The following is a 16,906-nucleotide window of genomic DNA, read 5'->3' on the forward strand; positions in this document are numbered from 1 at the left end:
ACCCTCTCCTCCACGCTCACCTTCACCCTCGCCTCCACGCTTGCCTACACCCCTGCCTCCATGATCACCTGCACCCTTGCCTCCACCCTTGCGTGCACCCTCTCCTCCACGCTCACCTCCACCCTCGCCTACAGCCTTTCCTCCATGATCGCCTCCACGCTCACCTCCACCCTCGCCTCCACGCTTGCCTACACCCTCGCCTCCATGATCGCCTGCACCCTTGCCTCCACCCTCGCGTGTACCCTCTCCTCCACGCTCACCTCCACCCTCGCCTCCACGCTTGCCTACAGCCTTGCCTCCATGATCGCCTCCACGCTCACCTACACCCTTGCCTCCATGATCGCCTGCACCCTTGCCTCCACCCTTGCGTGCACCCTCTCCTCCACGCTCACCTCCACCCTCGCCTCCACGCTTGCCTACAGCCTTGCCTCCATGATCGCCTCCACGCTCACCTACACCCTTGCCTCCATGATCGCCTGCACCCTTGCCTCCACCCTTGCGTGCACCCTCTCCTCCACGCTCACCTCCACCCTCACCTCCACGCTTGCCTACAAACTTGTCTCCATGATCGCCTGCACCCTTGCCTCCACCCTTGCGTGCACCCTCTCCTCCACGCTCACTTCCACCCTCGCCTCCACGCTTGCCTACACCCTCGCCTCCATGATCGCCTGCACCCTTGCCTCCACCCTCGCGTGTACCCTCTCCTCCACGCTCACCTCCACCCTCGCCTCCACGCTTGCCTACAGCCTTGCCTCCATGATCGCCTCCACACTCACCTACACCCTTGAATCCATGATCGCCTGCACCCTTGCCTCCACCCTTGCGTGCACCCTCTCCTCCACGCTGGCCTACAGCCTTGACTCCATGATCGCCTCAACGCTCACCTACACCCTTGCCTCCATGATCGCCTGCACCCTTGCCTCCACCCTTGCGTGTACCCTCTCCTCCACGCTCACCTCCACCCTCGCCTCCACGCTTGCCTACAGCCTTGCCTCCATGATCGCCTCCACGCTCACCTACACCCTTGCCTCCATGATCGCCTGCACCCTTGCCTCCACCCTTGCGTGCACCCTCTCCTCCACGCTCACCTCCACCCTCACCTCCACGCTTGCCTACAAACTTGTCTCCATGATCGCCTGCACCCTTGCCTCCACCCTTGCGTGCACCCTCTCCTCCACGCTCACTTCCACCCTCGCCTCCACGCTTGCCTACACCCTCGCCTCCATGATCGCCTGCACCCTTGCCTCCACCCTCACGTGTACCCTCTCCTCCACGCTCACCTCCACCCTCGCCTCCACGCTTGCCTACAGCCTTGCCTCCATGATCACCTCCACACTCACTTACACCCTTGAATCCATGATCGCCTGCACCCTTGCCTCCACCCTTGCGTGCACCCTCTCCTCCACGCTTGCCTACAACCTTGACTCCATGATCGCTTCAACGCTCACCTACACCCTTGCCTCCATGATCACCTACACCCTTGCCTCCATGATCGCCTGCACCCTTGCCTCCACCCTTGCATGCACCCTCTCCTCCACGCTCACCTCCACCCTCACCTCCACGCTTGCCTACAAACTTGCCTCCATGATCGCCTGCACCCTTGCCTCCACCCTTGCGTTCACCCTCTCCTCCACGCTCACCTCCACCCTCGCCTCCACTCTTGCCTACACCCTCGCCTCCATGATCGCCTGCACCCTTGCCTCCACCCTCGCGTGTACCCTCTCCTCCACCCTCGCCTGCACCCTCGCCTCCACGCTTGCCCACAGCCTTGCCTCCATGATCGCCTCCACACTCACCTACACCCTTGCCTCCATGATCGCCTGCACCCTTGCCTCCACCCTTGCATGCACCCTCTCCTCCACGCTCACCTCCACGCTTGCCTACAAACTTGCCTCCATGATCGCCTGCACCCTTGCCTCCACCCTTGCGTGCACCCTCTCCTCCACGCTCACCTCCACGCTTGCCTACAAACTTGCCTCCATGATCGCCTGCACCCTTGCCTCCACCCTTGCGTGTACCCTCTCCTCCACGCTTGCCTACAGCCTTGCCTCCATGATCGCCTCCATGCTCACCTACACCCTTGCCTCCATGATCACCTACACCCTTTCCTCCACGCTCGCCTGCGCCCCACTAACCCTCTGTGTCCCCAGAGCACTACATTGTGGTCGGAGCCCAGCGCGATTCCTGGGGCCCCGGAGCAGCACGGTCTGGTGTGGGCACTGCCATCTTACTGGAGCTGGCCCGCACTATGGCCATGATGGTGCACAATGGTGAGTGAGGCCGGTGCGGGGCACAGCAGAACCGGCGGTGTGCAGTGGTGACGCTGCAGTGTCTGTGTTCCAGGTTTCCAGCCCCGCCGCACCATCCTGTTCGTCAGCTGGGACGGAGGAGACTTTGGCAGCATTGGAGCCACGGAGTGGTTGGAGGTATGACATGGGTACGATGGCCGTTCCCTTTTGGTGGTGCCCCCCACACTGACCGTGCTGCTGTATTTCAGGGGTACCTCAGCATGCTGCACCTGAAGGTGGCCGCCTACGTGAGCCTGGACACCCCAGTACTAGGTAACGCACCCCTGGGGCTCCCAGAGAGACGATGTTCCATCTGCAGTCAGCGCATCTCTATCAAATGGCGGCAAAAAGGGTTTCCATTCCCTGACAGAGAGCAGAGATAGAGCTGCAGCAGAGATGGAGTCACAGCCGCACAGCTCACACTGACCGCTTATTCTGACCTCTGTAGGTGATGAAAACTTTATCGCAAAAACGAGTCCTCTGTTCACAAGCCTGATAGAAAACATAATAAAGCAGGTATGCAGCTCCTCTCCTCACCACGGTTCCCGCACTCTGCTCCTCTCCTCACCACGGTTCCCCTGCTCCGCTGCTCTCCTCCCCTCAGGTCCCACGCTCCTCTCCTCCCCACAGGTCCCACGCTCCTCTCCTCACCACGGGTCCCACGCTCCTCTCCTCACCACGGTTCCCCTGCTCCTCTCCTCACCATGGGTCCCACGTCCCGCTCTCCTCTCCTCACCACAGCTCCTGCGCTCCGCTCTTCTCCTCACCACAGGTCCCACGCTCCTCTCCTCACCACGGGTCCCACGCTCCTCTCCTCACCACGGTTCCCCTGCTCCTCTCCTCACCATGGGTCCCACATCCCGCTCTCCTCTCCTCACCACAGCTCCTGCGCTCCGCTCTTCTCACCACGGGTCCCAGGCTCCTCTCCTCACCACGGGTCCCGCTCTCCTCACCACGGGTCCCGCTCTCCTCTCCTCACCACAGCTCCTACGCTCCGCTCTTCTCACCACAGGTCCTGCGCTCCGCTCTTCTCTTCACCACGGGTCCCACGCTCCGCTCCTCTCCTCACCACGAGTTCCGCTCTCCTCTCCTCACCACAGGCCCTGCGCTCCTCTCCTCACCACAGGCCCTGCGCTCCTCTCCTCACCACGGGCCCCGCTCTCCTCTCCTCACCACAGGTCCTGCGCTCCGCTCCTCTCCTCACCAGGGGTCCGGCTCTCCTCTCCTCGCCACAGGTCCTGCGCTCCGCTTTTCTCCTCACCACGGGTCCCGCTCTCCTCTCCTCACCACAGGTCCTGAGCTCCGCTCTTCTCCTCACCATGGGTCCTGCTCTCCTCTCCTCACCACAGGCCCTGCGCTCCTCTCCTCACCACGAGTCCCGCTCTCCTCTCGTCACCACAGACCCTGCGCTCCTCTCCTCACCACGAGTCCCGCTCTCCTCTCGTCACCACAGACCCTGCGCTCCTCTCCTCACCACGGGTCCCGCTCTCCTCTCCTCACCATGGGTCCCACGCTCCGCGCTCCTCTCCTCTCTGTGTCCCTCTTCCCTCTTTTAGGTGGAATATCCTCGTCAGAGTAAACAATCCATCTACGAACGTGTGAAGATGAAAAGTGGCAACTGGAAATCAGAAGTGTAAGTACACCAGGACCAGCAGTGCTCCACAGCGTTCCTCTGCCGACCACATGTGTTGTGAATTCTGTTGTCAAGCTCCCTCCTCTGGTCATGAATGGTACTTCGGCTGGTTCTGTCCATGGGCTTCCTCTGGTGGTTGTGAGTGGGGCTGCGGCTTCTGAGTTTCCTTCCACAGGTGACGAGGTTAATTCGTTAGCTGGCTGCTCTATTTAACTCCACTTAGATCATTGCTCCATGCCACCTGTCAATGTTCTAGTATTGGTCTAGTTCGCTCCTGGATCGTTCTGGTGACGTGTCTTCTCCAGCAGAAGCTAAGTTCCTGATTTTCTCTTGTTTGCTATTTTTCTGTCCAGCTTGCTATTTTGATTTTTGTCTTGCTTGCTGGAAGCTCTGGAATTCAGAGGGCGCGCCTCCGCACCGTGAGTCGGTGCGTAGGGTCTTTTTGCGCACTCTGTGTGGTTTTTTGTAGTTTTTGTGCTGACCGCAAAGTTACCTTTCCTATCCTCTGTCTGTTCAGTAAGTCTGGCCTCTCTTTGCTAAAATCTATTTCATCTCTGTGTTTGTGATTTTCATCTTAACTCACAGTCATTATATGTGGGGGGCTGCCTTTTCCTTTGGGGAATTTCTCTGAGGCAAGGTAGGCTTTATTTTTCTATCTTTAGGGCTAGCTAGTTCTTAGGCTGTGACGAATTGCATAGGGAGCGTTAGGAGCAATCCACGGCTATTTCTAGTGTGTGTGATAGGATTAGGGATTGCGGTCAGCAGAGTTCCCACGTCTCAGAGCTTGTCCTGTATTATTGTAACTATCAGGTCTTTCCGTGTGCTCTTAACCACCAGGTCCATTATTGTCCTAACCACCAGGTCATAACAGTACAGGTGGCCAAAAGTATTAATGCATCTCAATAGAGGGATAAGAGAAGTTCTGAGACCTTTTTTTTTTTTGCAGTGTGTTTTGTCTCTCTTTTCCCCTTTACCTCTGGGTGGTTCAGGATACAGGTGTACCTATGGACATTCAAGGTCTGTCCTCTTGGATGGATAATCTCACTGCAAGGGTACAAAACATTCAAGATTTTGTGGTTCAGAATCCGATGTTAGAGCCTAGGATTCCAATTCCTGATTTGTTTTTTGGGGATAGATCTAAGTTTCTGAATTTCAAAAATAATTGTAAATTGTTTCTTGCTTTGAAACCCCGCTCCTCAGGTGACCCTGTTCAACAAGTGAAAATCATTATTTCTTTGTTATGTGGCGACCCTCAAGACTGGGCATTTTCTCTTGCGCCAGGAGATCCGGCATTGCGTGATGTTGATGCGTTTTTTTCTGGCGCTTGGTTTGCTTTATGATGAACCTAATTCAGTGGATCAGGCAGAGAAAATCTTGCTGGCTCTGTCTCAGGGTCAGGATGAGGTAGAGATATATTGTCAGAAGTTTAGAAAGTGGTCTGTACTCACTCAGTGGAATGAGTGTTCCCTGGCAGCAAGTTTCAGAAAGGGTCTCTCTGAAGCCCTTAAAGATGTCATGGTGGGATTTCCTATGCCTGCTGGTCTGAATGAGTCTATGTCTTTGGCCATTCAGATCAATCGACGCTTGTGTGAGCGTAAAGCTGTGCACCATTTGGCGGTATTATCTGAGCATAGACCTGAGCCTATGCAATGTGATAGGACTTTGACCAGAGCTGAACGGCAAGAACACAGACGTCGGAATGGGCTGTGTTTTTACTGTGGTGATTCCACTCATGCTATCTCCGATTGCCCTAAGCGCACTAAGCGGTTCGCTAGGTCTGCCACCATTGGTACGGTACAGTCGAAATTTCTTTTGTCCGTTACTCTAATTTGCTCTTTGTCATCCTATTCTGTTATGGCATTTGTGGATTCAGGCGCTGCCCTGAATTTGATCGACTTGGAGTATGCTAGGCGCTGTGGTTTTTTCTTGGAGCCCTTGCAGTATCCTATTCCATTGAGAGGAATTGATGCTACGCCTTTGGCCAAGAATAAGCCTCAGTACTGGACCCAATTGACCATGTGCATGGCTCCTGCACATCAGGAGGATATTCGCTTTTTGGTGTTGCATAATCTGCATGATGTGGTCGTTTTGGGGTTGCCATGGCTACAGGTCCATAATCCAGTATTGGACTGGAAATCTATGTCTGTGTCCAGCTGGGGTTGTCAGGGGGTACATGGTGATGTTCCATTTTTGTCAATTTCGTCGTCCACTCTTTCTGAAGTCCCGGAGTTTTTGTCGGATTACCGGGATGTATTTGATGAGACCAAATCCAGTGCCCTACCTCCTCATAGGGATTGCGATTGTGCTATTAATTTGATTCCTCGTAGTAAGTTTCCTAAGGGCCGACTGTTTAATTTATCTGTGCCAGAACACGCCGCTATGCAGAGTTATATAAAGGAATCCTTGGAGAAAGGCCATATTCGCCCATCGTCATCACCGTTGGGAGCAGGGTTCTTTTTTGTGGCCAAGAAGGATGGTCCTTTGAGACCTTGTATTGATTACCGCCTTCTTAATAAAATTACAGTCAGGTTTCAGTATCCTTTGCCGCTGCTGTCTGATTTGTTTGCTCGTATTAAAGGGGCTAGTTGGTTCACCAAGATAGATCTTCGAGGGGCGTATAATCTTGTGCGTATTAAACAGGGCGATGAATGGAAAACAGCATTTAATACGCCCGAGGGCCATTTTGAGTACCTGGTTATGCCATTCGGGCTTTCTAATTCTCCATCTGTGTTTCAATCCTCTATGCATGACATCTTCCGAGAGTACCTGGATAAATTCCTGATTGTATATTTGGATGATATTTTGGTCTTTTCGGATGATTGGGAGTCTCACGTGAAGCAGGTCAGAATGGTGTTCCAGGTCCTTCGTGCGAATTCTTTGTTTGTGAAGGGGTCAAAGTGTCTCTTTGGAGTTCAGAAGGTTTCATTTTTGGGTTTCATTTTTTCCCCTTCTACTATCGAGATGGACCCTGTTAAAGTCCAGGCCATTTATGATTGGACTCAGCCGACATCTGTGAAGAGCCTGCAAAAGTTTCTGGGCTTTGCTAATTTTTATCGTCGCTTCATCAGTAATTTTTCTAGTGTTGCTAAACCATTGACTGATTTGACCAAGAAGGGTGCTGATGTGGTCAATTGGTCTTCTGCGGCTGTGGAAGCTTTTCAGGAGTTGAAGCGTCGTTTTTCTTCTGCCCCTGTGTTGTGCCAGCCAGATGTTTCGCTCCCGTTTCAGGTCGAGGTTGATGCTTCTAAGATTGGAGCAGGGGCTGTTTTGTCGCAAAGAAGTTCTGATGGCTCGGTGATGAAACCATGTGCCTTCTTTTCTAGAAAGTTTTCACCTGCTGAGCGTAATTATGATGTTGGCAATCGAGAGTTGTTGGCCATGAAGTGGGCATTCGAGGAGTGGCATCATTGGCTTGAAGGAGCCAAGCATCGCGTGGTGGTCTCGACGGATCACAAGAATTTGACTTATCTCGAGTCTGCCAATCGGTTGAATCCTAGACAGGCTCGATGGTCGCTATTTTTCTCCCGTTTTGATTTTGTGGTTTCGTACCTTCCGGGCTCTAAGAATGTGAAGGCTGATGCCCTGTCAAGGAGTTTTGTGCCCGACTCTCCGGGTGTTCCTGAGCCGGCGGGTATTCTCAAAGAGGGGGTAATTTTGTCTGCCATCTCCCCTGATTTGCGGCGGGTGCTGCAAAAATTTCAGGCTGATAGACCTGACCGTTGCCCAGCGGAGAGACTGTTTGTCCCTGATAAATGGACTAGTAGAGTTATCTCTGAGGTTCATTGTTCGGTGTTGGCTGGTCATCCTGGAATCTTTGGTACCAGAGATTTGGTGGCTAGATCCTTTTAGTGGCCGTCTTTGTCACGGGATGTGCGTTCTTTTGTGCAGTCCTGTGGGACTTGTGCTCGGGCTAAGCCCTGCTGTTCTCGTGCCAGTGGGTTGCTTTTGCCCTTGCCGGTCCCGAAGAGGCCCTGGACGCATATTTCTATGGATTTTATTTCGGATCTCCCTGTCTCTCAAAAGATGTCGGTCATTTGGGTGGTTTGTGATCGCTTCTCTAAGATGGTCCATTTGGTACCCTTGTCTAAATTGCCTTCCTCCTCTGATTTGGTGCCATTGTTTTTCCAGCATGTGGTTCGTTTACATGGCATTCCGGAGAACATCGTTTCGGACAGAGGTTCCCAGTTTGTTTCGAGGTTTTGGCGATCCTTTTGTGCTTTGTCTTTTTCCTTGGCTTTCCATCCTCAGACAAATGGCCAAACCGAACGAACTAATCAGACTTTGGAGAGATATCTGAGATGCTTTGTTTCTGCTGATCAGGATGATTGGGTGTCCTTTTTGCCTTTGGCTGAGTTCGCCCTTAATAATCGGGCCAGCTCGGCTACTTTGGTTTCGCCGTTTTTATGCAATTCTGGTTTCCATCCTCGTTTCTCTTCAGGGCAGGTTGAGCCTTCGGACTGTCCTGGTGTAGATACTGTGGTGGATAGGTTGCAGCAGATTTGGACTCATGTGGTGGACAATTTGACATTGTCCCAGGAGAAGGCTCAACGTTTCGCTAACTGCCGGCGCTGTGTGGGTCCCCGACTTCGTGTTAGGGATTTGGTTTGGTTGTCGTCTCGTTATGTTCCTATGAAGGTTTCCTCTCCTAAGTTTAAGCCTCGTTTCATTGGTCCGTATAAGATTTCTGAGGTTCTCAATCCTGTGTCATTTCGTTTGACCCTTTCAGCTTCTTTTGCCATCTAATGTGTTCCATAGGTCGTTGTTGCGGAGATACGTGGCGCCTGTGGTTCCATCCGTTGATCCTCCTGCCCCGGGGTTGGTTGAGGGGGAGTTGGAGTATGTGGTGGAGAAGATTTTGGATTCTCGTATTTCGAGACGGAAACTCCAGTACCTGGTCAAGTGGAAGGGTTATGGTCAGGAAGATAATTCCTGGGTCTTTGCCTCTGATGTTCATGCTGCCGATCTGGTTCGTGCCTTTCATTTGGCTCGTCCTGGTCGGCCTGGGGGCTCTGGTGAGGGTTCGTGACCCCTCCTCAAGGGGGGGGTACTGTTGTGAATTCTGTTGTCAAGCTCCCTCCTGTGGTCATGAATGGTACTTCGGCTGGTTCTGTCCATGGGCTTCCTCTGGTGGTTGTGAGTGGGGCTGCGGCTTCTGAGTTTCCTTCCACAGGTGACGAGGTTAATTCGTTAGCTGGCTGCTCTATTTAACTCCACTTAGATCATTGCTCCATGCCACCTGTCAATGTTCTAGTATTGGTCTAGTTCGCTCCTGGATCGTTCTGGTGACGTGTCTTCTCCAGCAGAAGCTAAGTTCCTGATTTTCTCTTGTTTGCTATTTTTCTGTCCAGCTTGCTATTTTGATTTTTGTCTTGCTTGCTGGAAGCTCTGGAATTCAGAGGGCGCGCCTCCGCACCGTGAGTCGGTGCGTAGGGTCTTTTTGCGCACTCTGCGTGGTTTTTTGTAGTTTTTGTGCTGACCGCAAAGTTACCTTTCCTATCCTCTGTCTGTTCAGTAAGTCGGGCCTCTCTTTGCTAAAATCTATTTCATCTCTGTGTTTGTGATTTTCATCTTAACTCACAGTCATTATATGTGGGGGGCTGCCTTTTCCTTTGGGGAATTTCTCTGAGGCAAGGTAGGCTTTATTTTTCTATCTTTAGGGCTAGCTAGTTCTTAGGCTGTGACGAGTTGCATAGGGAGCGTTAGGAGCAATCCACGGCTATTTCTAGTGTGTGTGATAGGATTAGGGATTGCGGTCAGCAGAGTTCCCACGTCCCAGAGCTTGTCCTGTATTATTGTAACTATCAGGTCTTTCCGTGTGCTCTTAACCACCAGGTCCATTATTGCCCTAACCACTAGGTCATAACACACAGGTTAGATGAATGTCCTCAGGCTCAGGGTTGACCTGTCGTTAGGCCGACACCGTGACATCTTGTACATATGGCCACCAGTCCGTGAACCACGCCGCGTACTTCTGTGCCCACAACCATCTGAAAATTTGGGAGTTTCACACAGGAGTCGATCTCAGGTCGTTATTATGACTTGGAAGAAATGAGAAGCTACGAGTGGCCTGATGGCTCCTAAGAGTGGTCTTATGGGTACGATCCCACCGCTGCCAGCAATCTGTCAAGAAACGCAGCTCAACTACCTCCAACTGTCATGACAATCATGCGATTGACTGATGCGTGATGGAGGAGGCCGCGGCTGCTTCCACCACTAGTTCGGTTATTGGGGTATGTATATATATATATATATATATATATATATATATATATATATATATATATATATATGATCCTTTGCTGATTTTGTACGTTTTCCACTGACAGACATGAACAGTCTGAAATTTTAAGGGAAGGTTAATTTTAACATTGAGAGATAGAATATCAAAATTAAAATCCAGAAAATCACATTGTATAAATTATATAAATTTATTTGCATTTTGCAGTGAGAAATAAGTATTTGATCCCTCTGGCAAACAAGTCCTGTGCCCTTAACAGAGAAACACCCCAAACCATAATGCTTCCACCTCCATGCTTGACAGTGGGGATGGTGTTCTTTGGGTCATATGTAGCATTTATCTTCCTCCAAACATGGTGAGTTGAGTTAATGCCAAAGAGCTCAATGTTTGTCTCATCTGACCACAGCACCTTCTCCAATCACTCACAGAATCATCCAGTTGTTCATTGTCAGACTTCAGACGGCCTGCACATGTGCCTTCGTGAGCAGGGGAACCTTATGGGCACTGCAGGATTGTAAACCTTTACGGCATAATGTGTTACCAATGGTTTTCTTGGTGACTGTGGTCCCAGTTGCCTTGAGATCATTAACAAGTTCCCCGTGTAGTTTTAGACTGATCTCTCACCTTCCTCATGATCAAGGATACCCCACGAGGTGAGATGTTACACGGTGCACCAGATCGATGTCGATTGACAGTCATTTTGTATTTCTTCCATTTTCTTACTATTGCACCAACAGTTGTCTCCTTCTCACCCACCATCTTACTTATGGTTTTGTAGCCCATTCCAGCTTTGTGCAGGTCTATGATCTTGTCCCTGACATCCTTAGAAAGCTCTTTGGTCTTGCCCATGTTGTAAAGGTTAGAGTCTGACTGATTGAGTCTGTGGACAGGAGTCTTTAAGGGTATGTGTCCACGTTCAGGATTGCATCAGGATTTGGTCAGGATTTTATGCAGGTAAAATCCTGACCAAATCTGCACCTGAGGTCACTGGCAGGTCACCTGCGTTGTCCTTGCGTTGTTTCTGCAATGTAAGGACATGCTGCGTTCTTAAAAGACGCGCCGCATGTGCGTTTTCGCGGGTCTGCCGCATGCGTCTTTTAATGCATAGTGGAGACAGGATTTCATGAAATCCCCTCCACTATGCTGTAACATCTGGACGCTGCGTTTTTGACGCTGCGGCTCAACGCGTCCAAAACGCAGCATTTCCTGAACGTGGAAACATACCCTTATAAAGGTGACTATGTAAGACAGCTGTCTAATGCAGGTAACGAGGTGATTAGGAGCGTCTAAGGCCGGCTTCACACTCAGCTTATGAAAATACGGTCCGTATATTACGGCCGTAATACGCTGAAAAGTCCCGAAAATAGTGGTCCATAGCTCCTCCGTAGGCAGGGTGTTTCAGCGTTTTTTGCACATGGCATCCTCCGTATGTAATCCGTATGGCAGCCGTATTGCGTGTTTTTATCGCAGGCTTGCAAAACCGACATACGGCTATACAAGGGATCCATGTTTCAAAAAAAAAAAAAAACATATATACTGTCTATATATATATATATATATATATATATATATATATATATATATATATATATATGTCAGTAGACACATATATGTATATATATATTAATATTTCATCCAGCACTGTTAGAGAGAAAAGCCGATAATTCAATTACAGGCTTTTTCTTTCTCCTTCCTAAACCCGACATGATTTGAGACATGGTTACATACAGTAAACCATCTCATATCCCCCTTTTTTTTTGCAGATTCCACACTACTAATGTTAGTAGTGTGTATCTGCAAAATTTGGCCGTTCTAGCTAGTAAATTAAAGGGTTAAATGGCGGAAAAAATTGGCGTGGGCTCCCGCACAATTTTCTCCGCCAGAGTAGTAAAGCCAGTGACTGAGGGCAGATATTAATAGCCTGGAGAGGGTCCATGGTTATTGCCCCCCCTGGCTAAAAACATCTGCCCCCAGCCACCCCAGAAAAGGCACATCTGGAAGATGCGCCTATTCTGGCACTTATCCTCTCTCTTCCCATTCCTGTGTAGCGGTGGGATATGGGGTAATGAAGGGTTAATGTCACCTTGCTATTGTAAGGTGACATTAAGCCTAATTAATAATGGAGAGGCGTCAATTCTGACACCTATCCTTTAATAATCCAATACTAGTAAAGGGTTAAAAAAAAAACCACACACACATTATTAAAAATTAATTTATTGAAAAAATCACAAAGGTTGTTGGAATAATTTATTCTACTCTCAATCCACTCACTGAAGACCCTCGATCTGTAAATAAAAAAAAAAATAAAAAACCAAAAATATACATACCTTCCGAGGATCTGTCACGTCCAACGATGTAGATCCATCTGAAGGGGTTAAAATATTTTGCAGCAAGGAGTTCTGCTAATGCAGCTGCTCATGGCTGCGATTTTCTACGGCCGTATAATACTGATCAGTAGGGTTGAGCGAAACGGGTCGTTCATTTTCAAAAGTCGCCGACTTTTGGCAAAGTCGGGTTTCATGAAACCCGATCCGACCCCTGTGCGGGGTCGGCCATGCGGTACGCGACTTTCGCGCCAAAGTCGTGTTTCAATGACGCGAAAAGCGCCATTTCTCAGCCAATGAAGGTAAACGCAGAGTGTGGGCAGCGTGATGACATAGGTCCTGGTCCCCACCATCTTAGAGAAGGGCATTGCAGTGATTGGCTTGCTGTCTGCGGCGTCACAGGGGCTATAAAGGGGCGTTCCCGCCGACCGCCATGTTACTGCTGCTGATCTGAGCTTAGGGAGAGGTTGCTGCCGCTTCGTCAGAAGCAGGGATAGCGTTAGGCAGGGTCCATTAACCACCAAACCGCTTGTGCTGTAGCGATTTCCACTGCCCAACACCACCTTCGGTGTGCAGGGACAGTGGAAGCTACATTTTTTTTTTTTTTCCTCAGCGCTGTAGCTCATTGGGCTGCCCTAGAAGGCTCCCTGATAGCTGCATTGCTGTGTGTACGCCGCTGTGCAAACCAACTGCTTTTTTCAAAGCACAAATCCTCTTGTTCCTTCCTTTCTGCACAGCTATCTTTTTTGTTTGTCCACACTTTTTATTTAATTTGTGCATCAGTCCACTCCTTATTGCTGCCTGCCATACCTGGCTGAGATTACTGCAGGGAGATAGGAATTGAAGGACAGTTCCTGTGTTTTTTTTTTTTTTTGTGGGAGATTAAGATTGACATTTCTGCTAGAGTGCCATCCCTGTGTGTGCCATCTCTCACTCAGTGGGCCATAGAAAGCCTATTCATTTTTTTGCTTGATTTGGGTTATAAAATCTACCTGAAAAAATCAATAAATCAATCAGTGGGAGAAAAATATTGGCCTCAGGGCTTGTGTGCCACTCCTGACTCCTCTGTGCATCATCACTCACTCAGTGGGCCATAGAAAGCCTATTTATTTATTTTTTTTGCTTTATTTGGGTTCTAAATTCTACCTGAAAAAATCAATAAATCAATCAGTGGGAGAAAAATATTGGCCTTTGGGCTTGTGTGCCAGTCCTAAGCGTGCCATCTCTCTCTCTCAGATAGTGGGCCATAGAAAGCCTATTTATTTATTTTTTTTTTGTTTTATAAATTCTCCCTTAAAAAAAAAGGGAGATTAATATTGGCCTTTGGGCTTGTGTGCCAGTCCTAAGCGTGCCATCTCTCTCTGTCTCTCAGATAGTGGGCCATAGAAAGCCTATTTATTATTTTTTTTATTGGGTTTATAAATTTTCCCTGGAACAAAAAAAAAAAAGTGGGAGATAAATATTGGCCTCTGGGCTTGTGTGCCACTCCTGACTCCTGTGTGCGTCATCTCTCACTCAGTGGGCCAGAGAAAGCCTTTTTTTGTTTTATTTGTTTTCTAAATTCTCCCTGAAAAAATCATTTTATTTTATTTGGTTTCTAAATTCTTCCTGAAAAAATCATTTTATTCTATTATTTTTTTTTCCTAAAGTCTCCCTGAAAAAAAAAAAAAAATCAGTGGGAGATTAATATTGCCCTTTCTGCTTGTGTGCCAGTCTTGACTCCTGGGTGTGCCATCTCTCTCTCTCTCTCCAATTGTGGGCCATAGAAAGCCTATTATTTTTTTAGCTTGATTTGGGTTCCAAAAAAAATCTACCTGAAAAAATCACTACATCAATCAGTGGGAGATAAATATTGGCCTCTGGGCTTGTGTGCCACTCCTGACTCCTGTGTGCGTCCTCTCTCACTCAGTGGGCCATAGAAAGCCTTTTTTTGTTTTATTTGTTTTCTAAATTCTCCCTGAAAAAATCATTTTATTCTATTTTTTTTTTTCCTAAAGTCTCCCTGAAAAAAAAAAAAAAAAACAAATCAGTGGGAGATTAATATTGCCCTTTCTGCTTGTGTGCCAGTCTTGACTCCTGGGTGTGCCATCTCTCTCTCTCTCTCCAATTGTGGGCCATATAAAGCCTATTATTTTTTTAGCTTGATTTGGGTTCCAAAATCTACCTGAAAAAATCACTACATCAATCAGTGGGAGATAAATATTGGCCTCTGGGCTTGTGTGCCACTCCTGACTCCTGTGTGCGTCATCTCTCACTCAGTGGGCCATAGAAAGCCTTTTTTTGTTTTATTTGTTTTCTAAATTCTCCCTGAAAAAATCATTTTATTTTATTTGGTTTCTAAATTCTTCCTGAAAAAATCATTTTATTCTATTTTTTTTTTTTCCTAAAGTCTCCCTGAAAAAAAAAAAAAAATCAAATCAGTGGGAGATTAATATTTACATTTGTGCTTCAGTGACAGTCCTGCGTGTGTGGCATCTCTCTCATTTGTTGCCACCAACAACAGAGTGTGTAACATTGTGCCTGATTTTCGTTGTGGTCTCACTCACATGTAAAGGGGTAGCTAAATCATACTGAAGTTATAGCTCACCGTGTAATTTGTGTGACAGCAACAAATACCGTTAGTTTGTTTACATTTTTAAAACAATGAGGAAGTATGGTGGAAGAGGTCGTGGCCGGGGGCGTTCATTGTCAGCTGGTAATGAGGGTAGTGGTAGTGGTGGAGCATCAGCTGGTCGTGGGAAAAAAAATATTGCACCTAAGTCTGGAGCTGTGGAGCCAGGTCCGTCGTCAGGCTACACAAGGCCTCGAACGCTCCCTTTTCTGGGAGTAGGAAAACCGCTTTTAAAGCCGGAGCAGCAAGAGCAAGTTTTGGCTTATCTTGCTGACTCAGCCTCTAGCTCTTTTGCCTCCTCTCGTGAAACTGGTAAATGTCAAAGCAGCGCGTCGTTAGTGGATGTTCACGGTCAGGGACAAGTCGCTTCCTTGTCCTCTTCAGCAAAAACAACAACAGAGAAGTATGCAGCAGGCGACACAACGGGTTACTCCATGGAGCTCTTTACACATACCGTCCCTGGCTTAGAAAGTGAAGCAGTTAACAGTCCATGCCCATTACAAGTTGAATCTGACATGGAGTGCACTGATGCACAGCCACAGCCAGACTACTATGCTGGTCCTTTGACTCAGACCACAACATTGCCCTCGCAGGGTAATGATCAAGAATCAGACCCTGATGAGACTATGTTGCCCCATCACGAACGCTATACCACCGACCGACACGGTGACACAGACGAAGTTGCACACGAGCTACAAGAAGAGGTAATAGATGACCCAGTTCTTGACCCCGATTGGCAGCCATTGGGGGAACAGGGTGCAGGCGGCAGCAGTTCTGAAGCGGAGGAGGAGGGGCCGCAGCAGGCATCAACATCGCAACAGGTTCCATCTGCCGGGCCCGTATCTTGCCCAAAACGCGTGGCAAAGCCAAAACCTGTTGGAGGACAGCGTGGCCATCCGGTTAAAGCTCAGTCTGCAATGCCTGAAAAGGTATCCGATGCTAGAAAGAGTGCAGTCTGGCATTTTTTTAAACAACATCCAATTGATCAGCGCAAAGTCATCTGTCAAAAATGTTCAACTACCTTAAGCAGAGGACAGAATCTGAAAAGTCTCAATACAAGTTGCATGCATAGACATTTAACCACCATGCATTTGCAAGCCTGGACTAACTGTAAGAGGGTGAACTGTAGTCCCACTGAGAGGGCACTAGGACCCTGTGGTTTTTGCCTGTTGCAGCAGAGGACAGACCTCCCAGAGACAATGTGTGCTGCGGGGTTGGGTCTAGTGTCTCGAGTGTAAAGTGAAAGTAGGAAGTGAGAGCTGAGAGAGAAAAGGCAGGAAGAAAAGGAGAAGCGGCTGTGAGATCTTAAAAAGAGACTGTGTGGATTTACTGCAAGTGTTTTTGGAGGAAAAGAAGCTTATGAGAGACTTTTTGTTGCTAACGTTCCCCTGGAGAAGAGCTAACCTTTTGTTTAACTCTGTGAGAGACTTGTGTTGCTAACGTTTCCTGGAGAGGCGCTAACCCTTTATCTAAGAAAAGACGGAGACTTTGCTAAGAACCCAGTACGAATTTGGAAGTCTGTGGATTCCCTGTGCATTGAGTGGAGGAACAAGTCTGGACAGACTGCTGATACAGAGACGGACGGATTGTCGTGGAACCATTCCTAGGAGCTACAGAAGCAGAGACTACATCGTGAGACCACTAACTAAGTCCCCGGCGTTTGGGCTCGGCATCGGCCGACAAGACAAGAGGAGCTTGCTGTAACTTATTGGCGCTGAAGATATGAACTGGCTACAGCCTCTGCGGATTCCTGCCTGAGAGGAAATCCATCTCAGGATACGGTACCATAGTTATAGATACCCGGGTATCTCT

At 49.0% G+C, this 16,906-nt stretch overlaps 1 protein-coding gene across 5 annotated transcripts in view; it reads left to right on the plus strand.

The window, feature by feature from the left end:
- Positions 1–16,906, plus strand: part of TFR2 (transferrin receptor 2) — a 221,272-nt gene that overhangs the window by 176,537 nt on the left and 27,829 nt on the right. For 4 of the 5 annotated variants that reach the window (XM_069767553.1, XM_069767552.1, XM_069767556.1 and 1 more), the window contains 5 exons: positions 2,151–2,270; positions 2,344–2,426; positions 2,498–2,561; positions 2,737–2,804; positions 3,845–3,921. In XM_069767553.1, the coding sequence (XP_069623654.1) occupies positions 2,151–2,270; positions 2,344–2,426; positions 2,498–2,561; positions 2,737–2,804; positions 3,845–3,921 (412 nt within the window). Of the gene's footprint in view, positions 1–2,150; positions 2,271–2,343; positions 2,427–2,497; positions 2,562–2,736; positions 3,721–3,844; positions 3,922–16,906 lie in introns of those variants that run through there. The other variant, XM_069767554.1, reaches the window with a different exon arrangement.

The sequence above is a fragment of the Ranitomeya imitator genome, chromosome 4 (assembly GCF_032444005.1).
Source record: "Ranitomeya imitator isolate aRanImi1 chromosome 4, aRanImi1.pri, whole genome shotgun sequence".
NCBI lineage: Eukaryota > Metazoa > Chordata > Amphibia > Anura > Dendrobatidae > Ranitomeya > Ranitomeya imitator.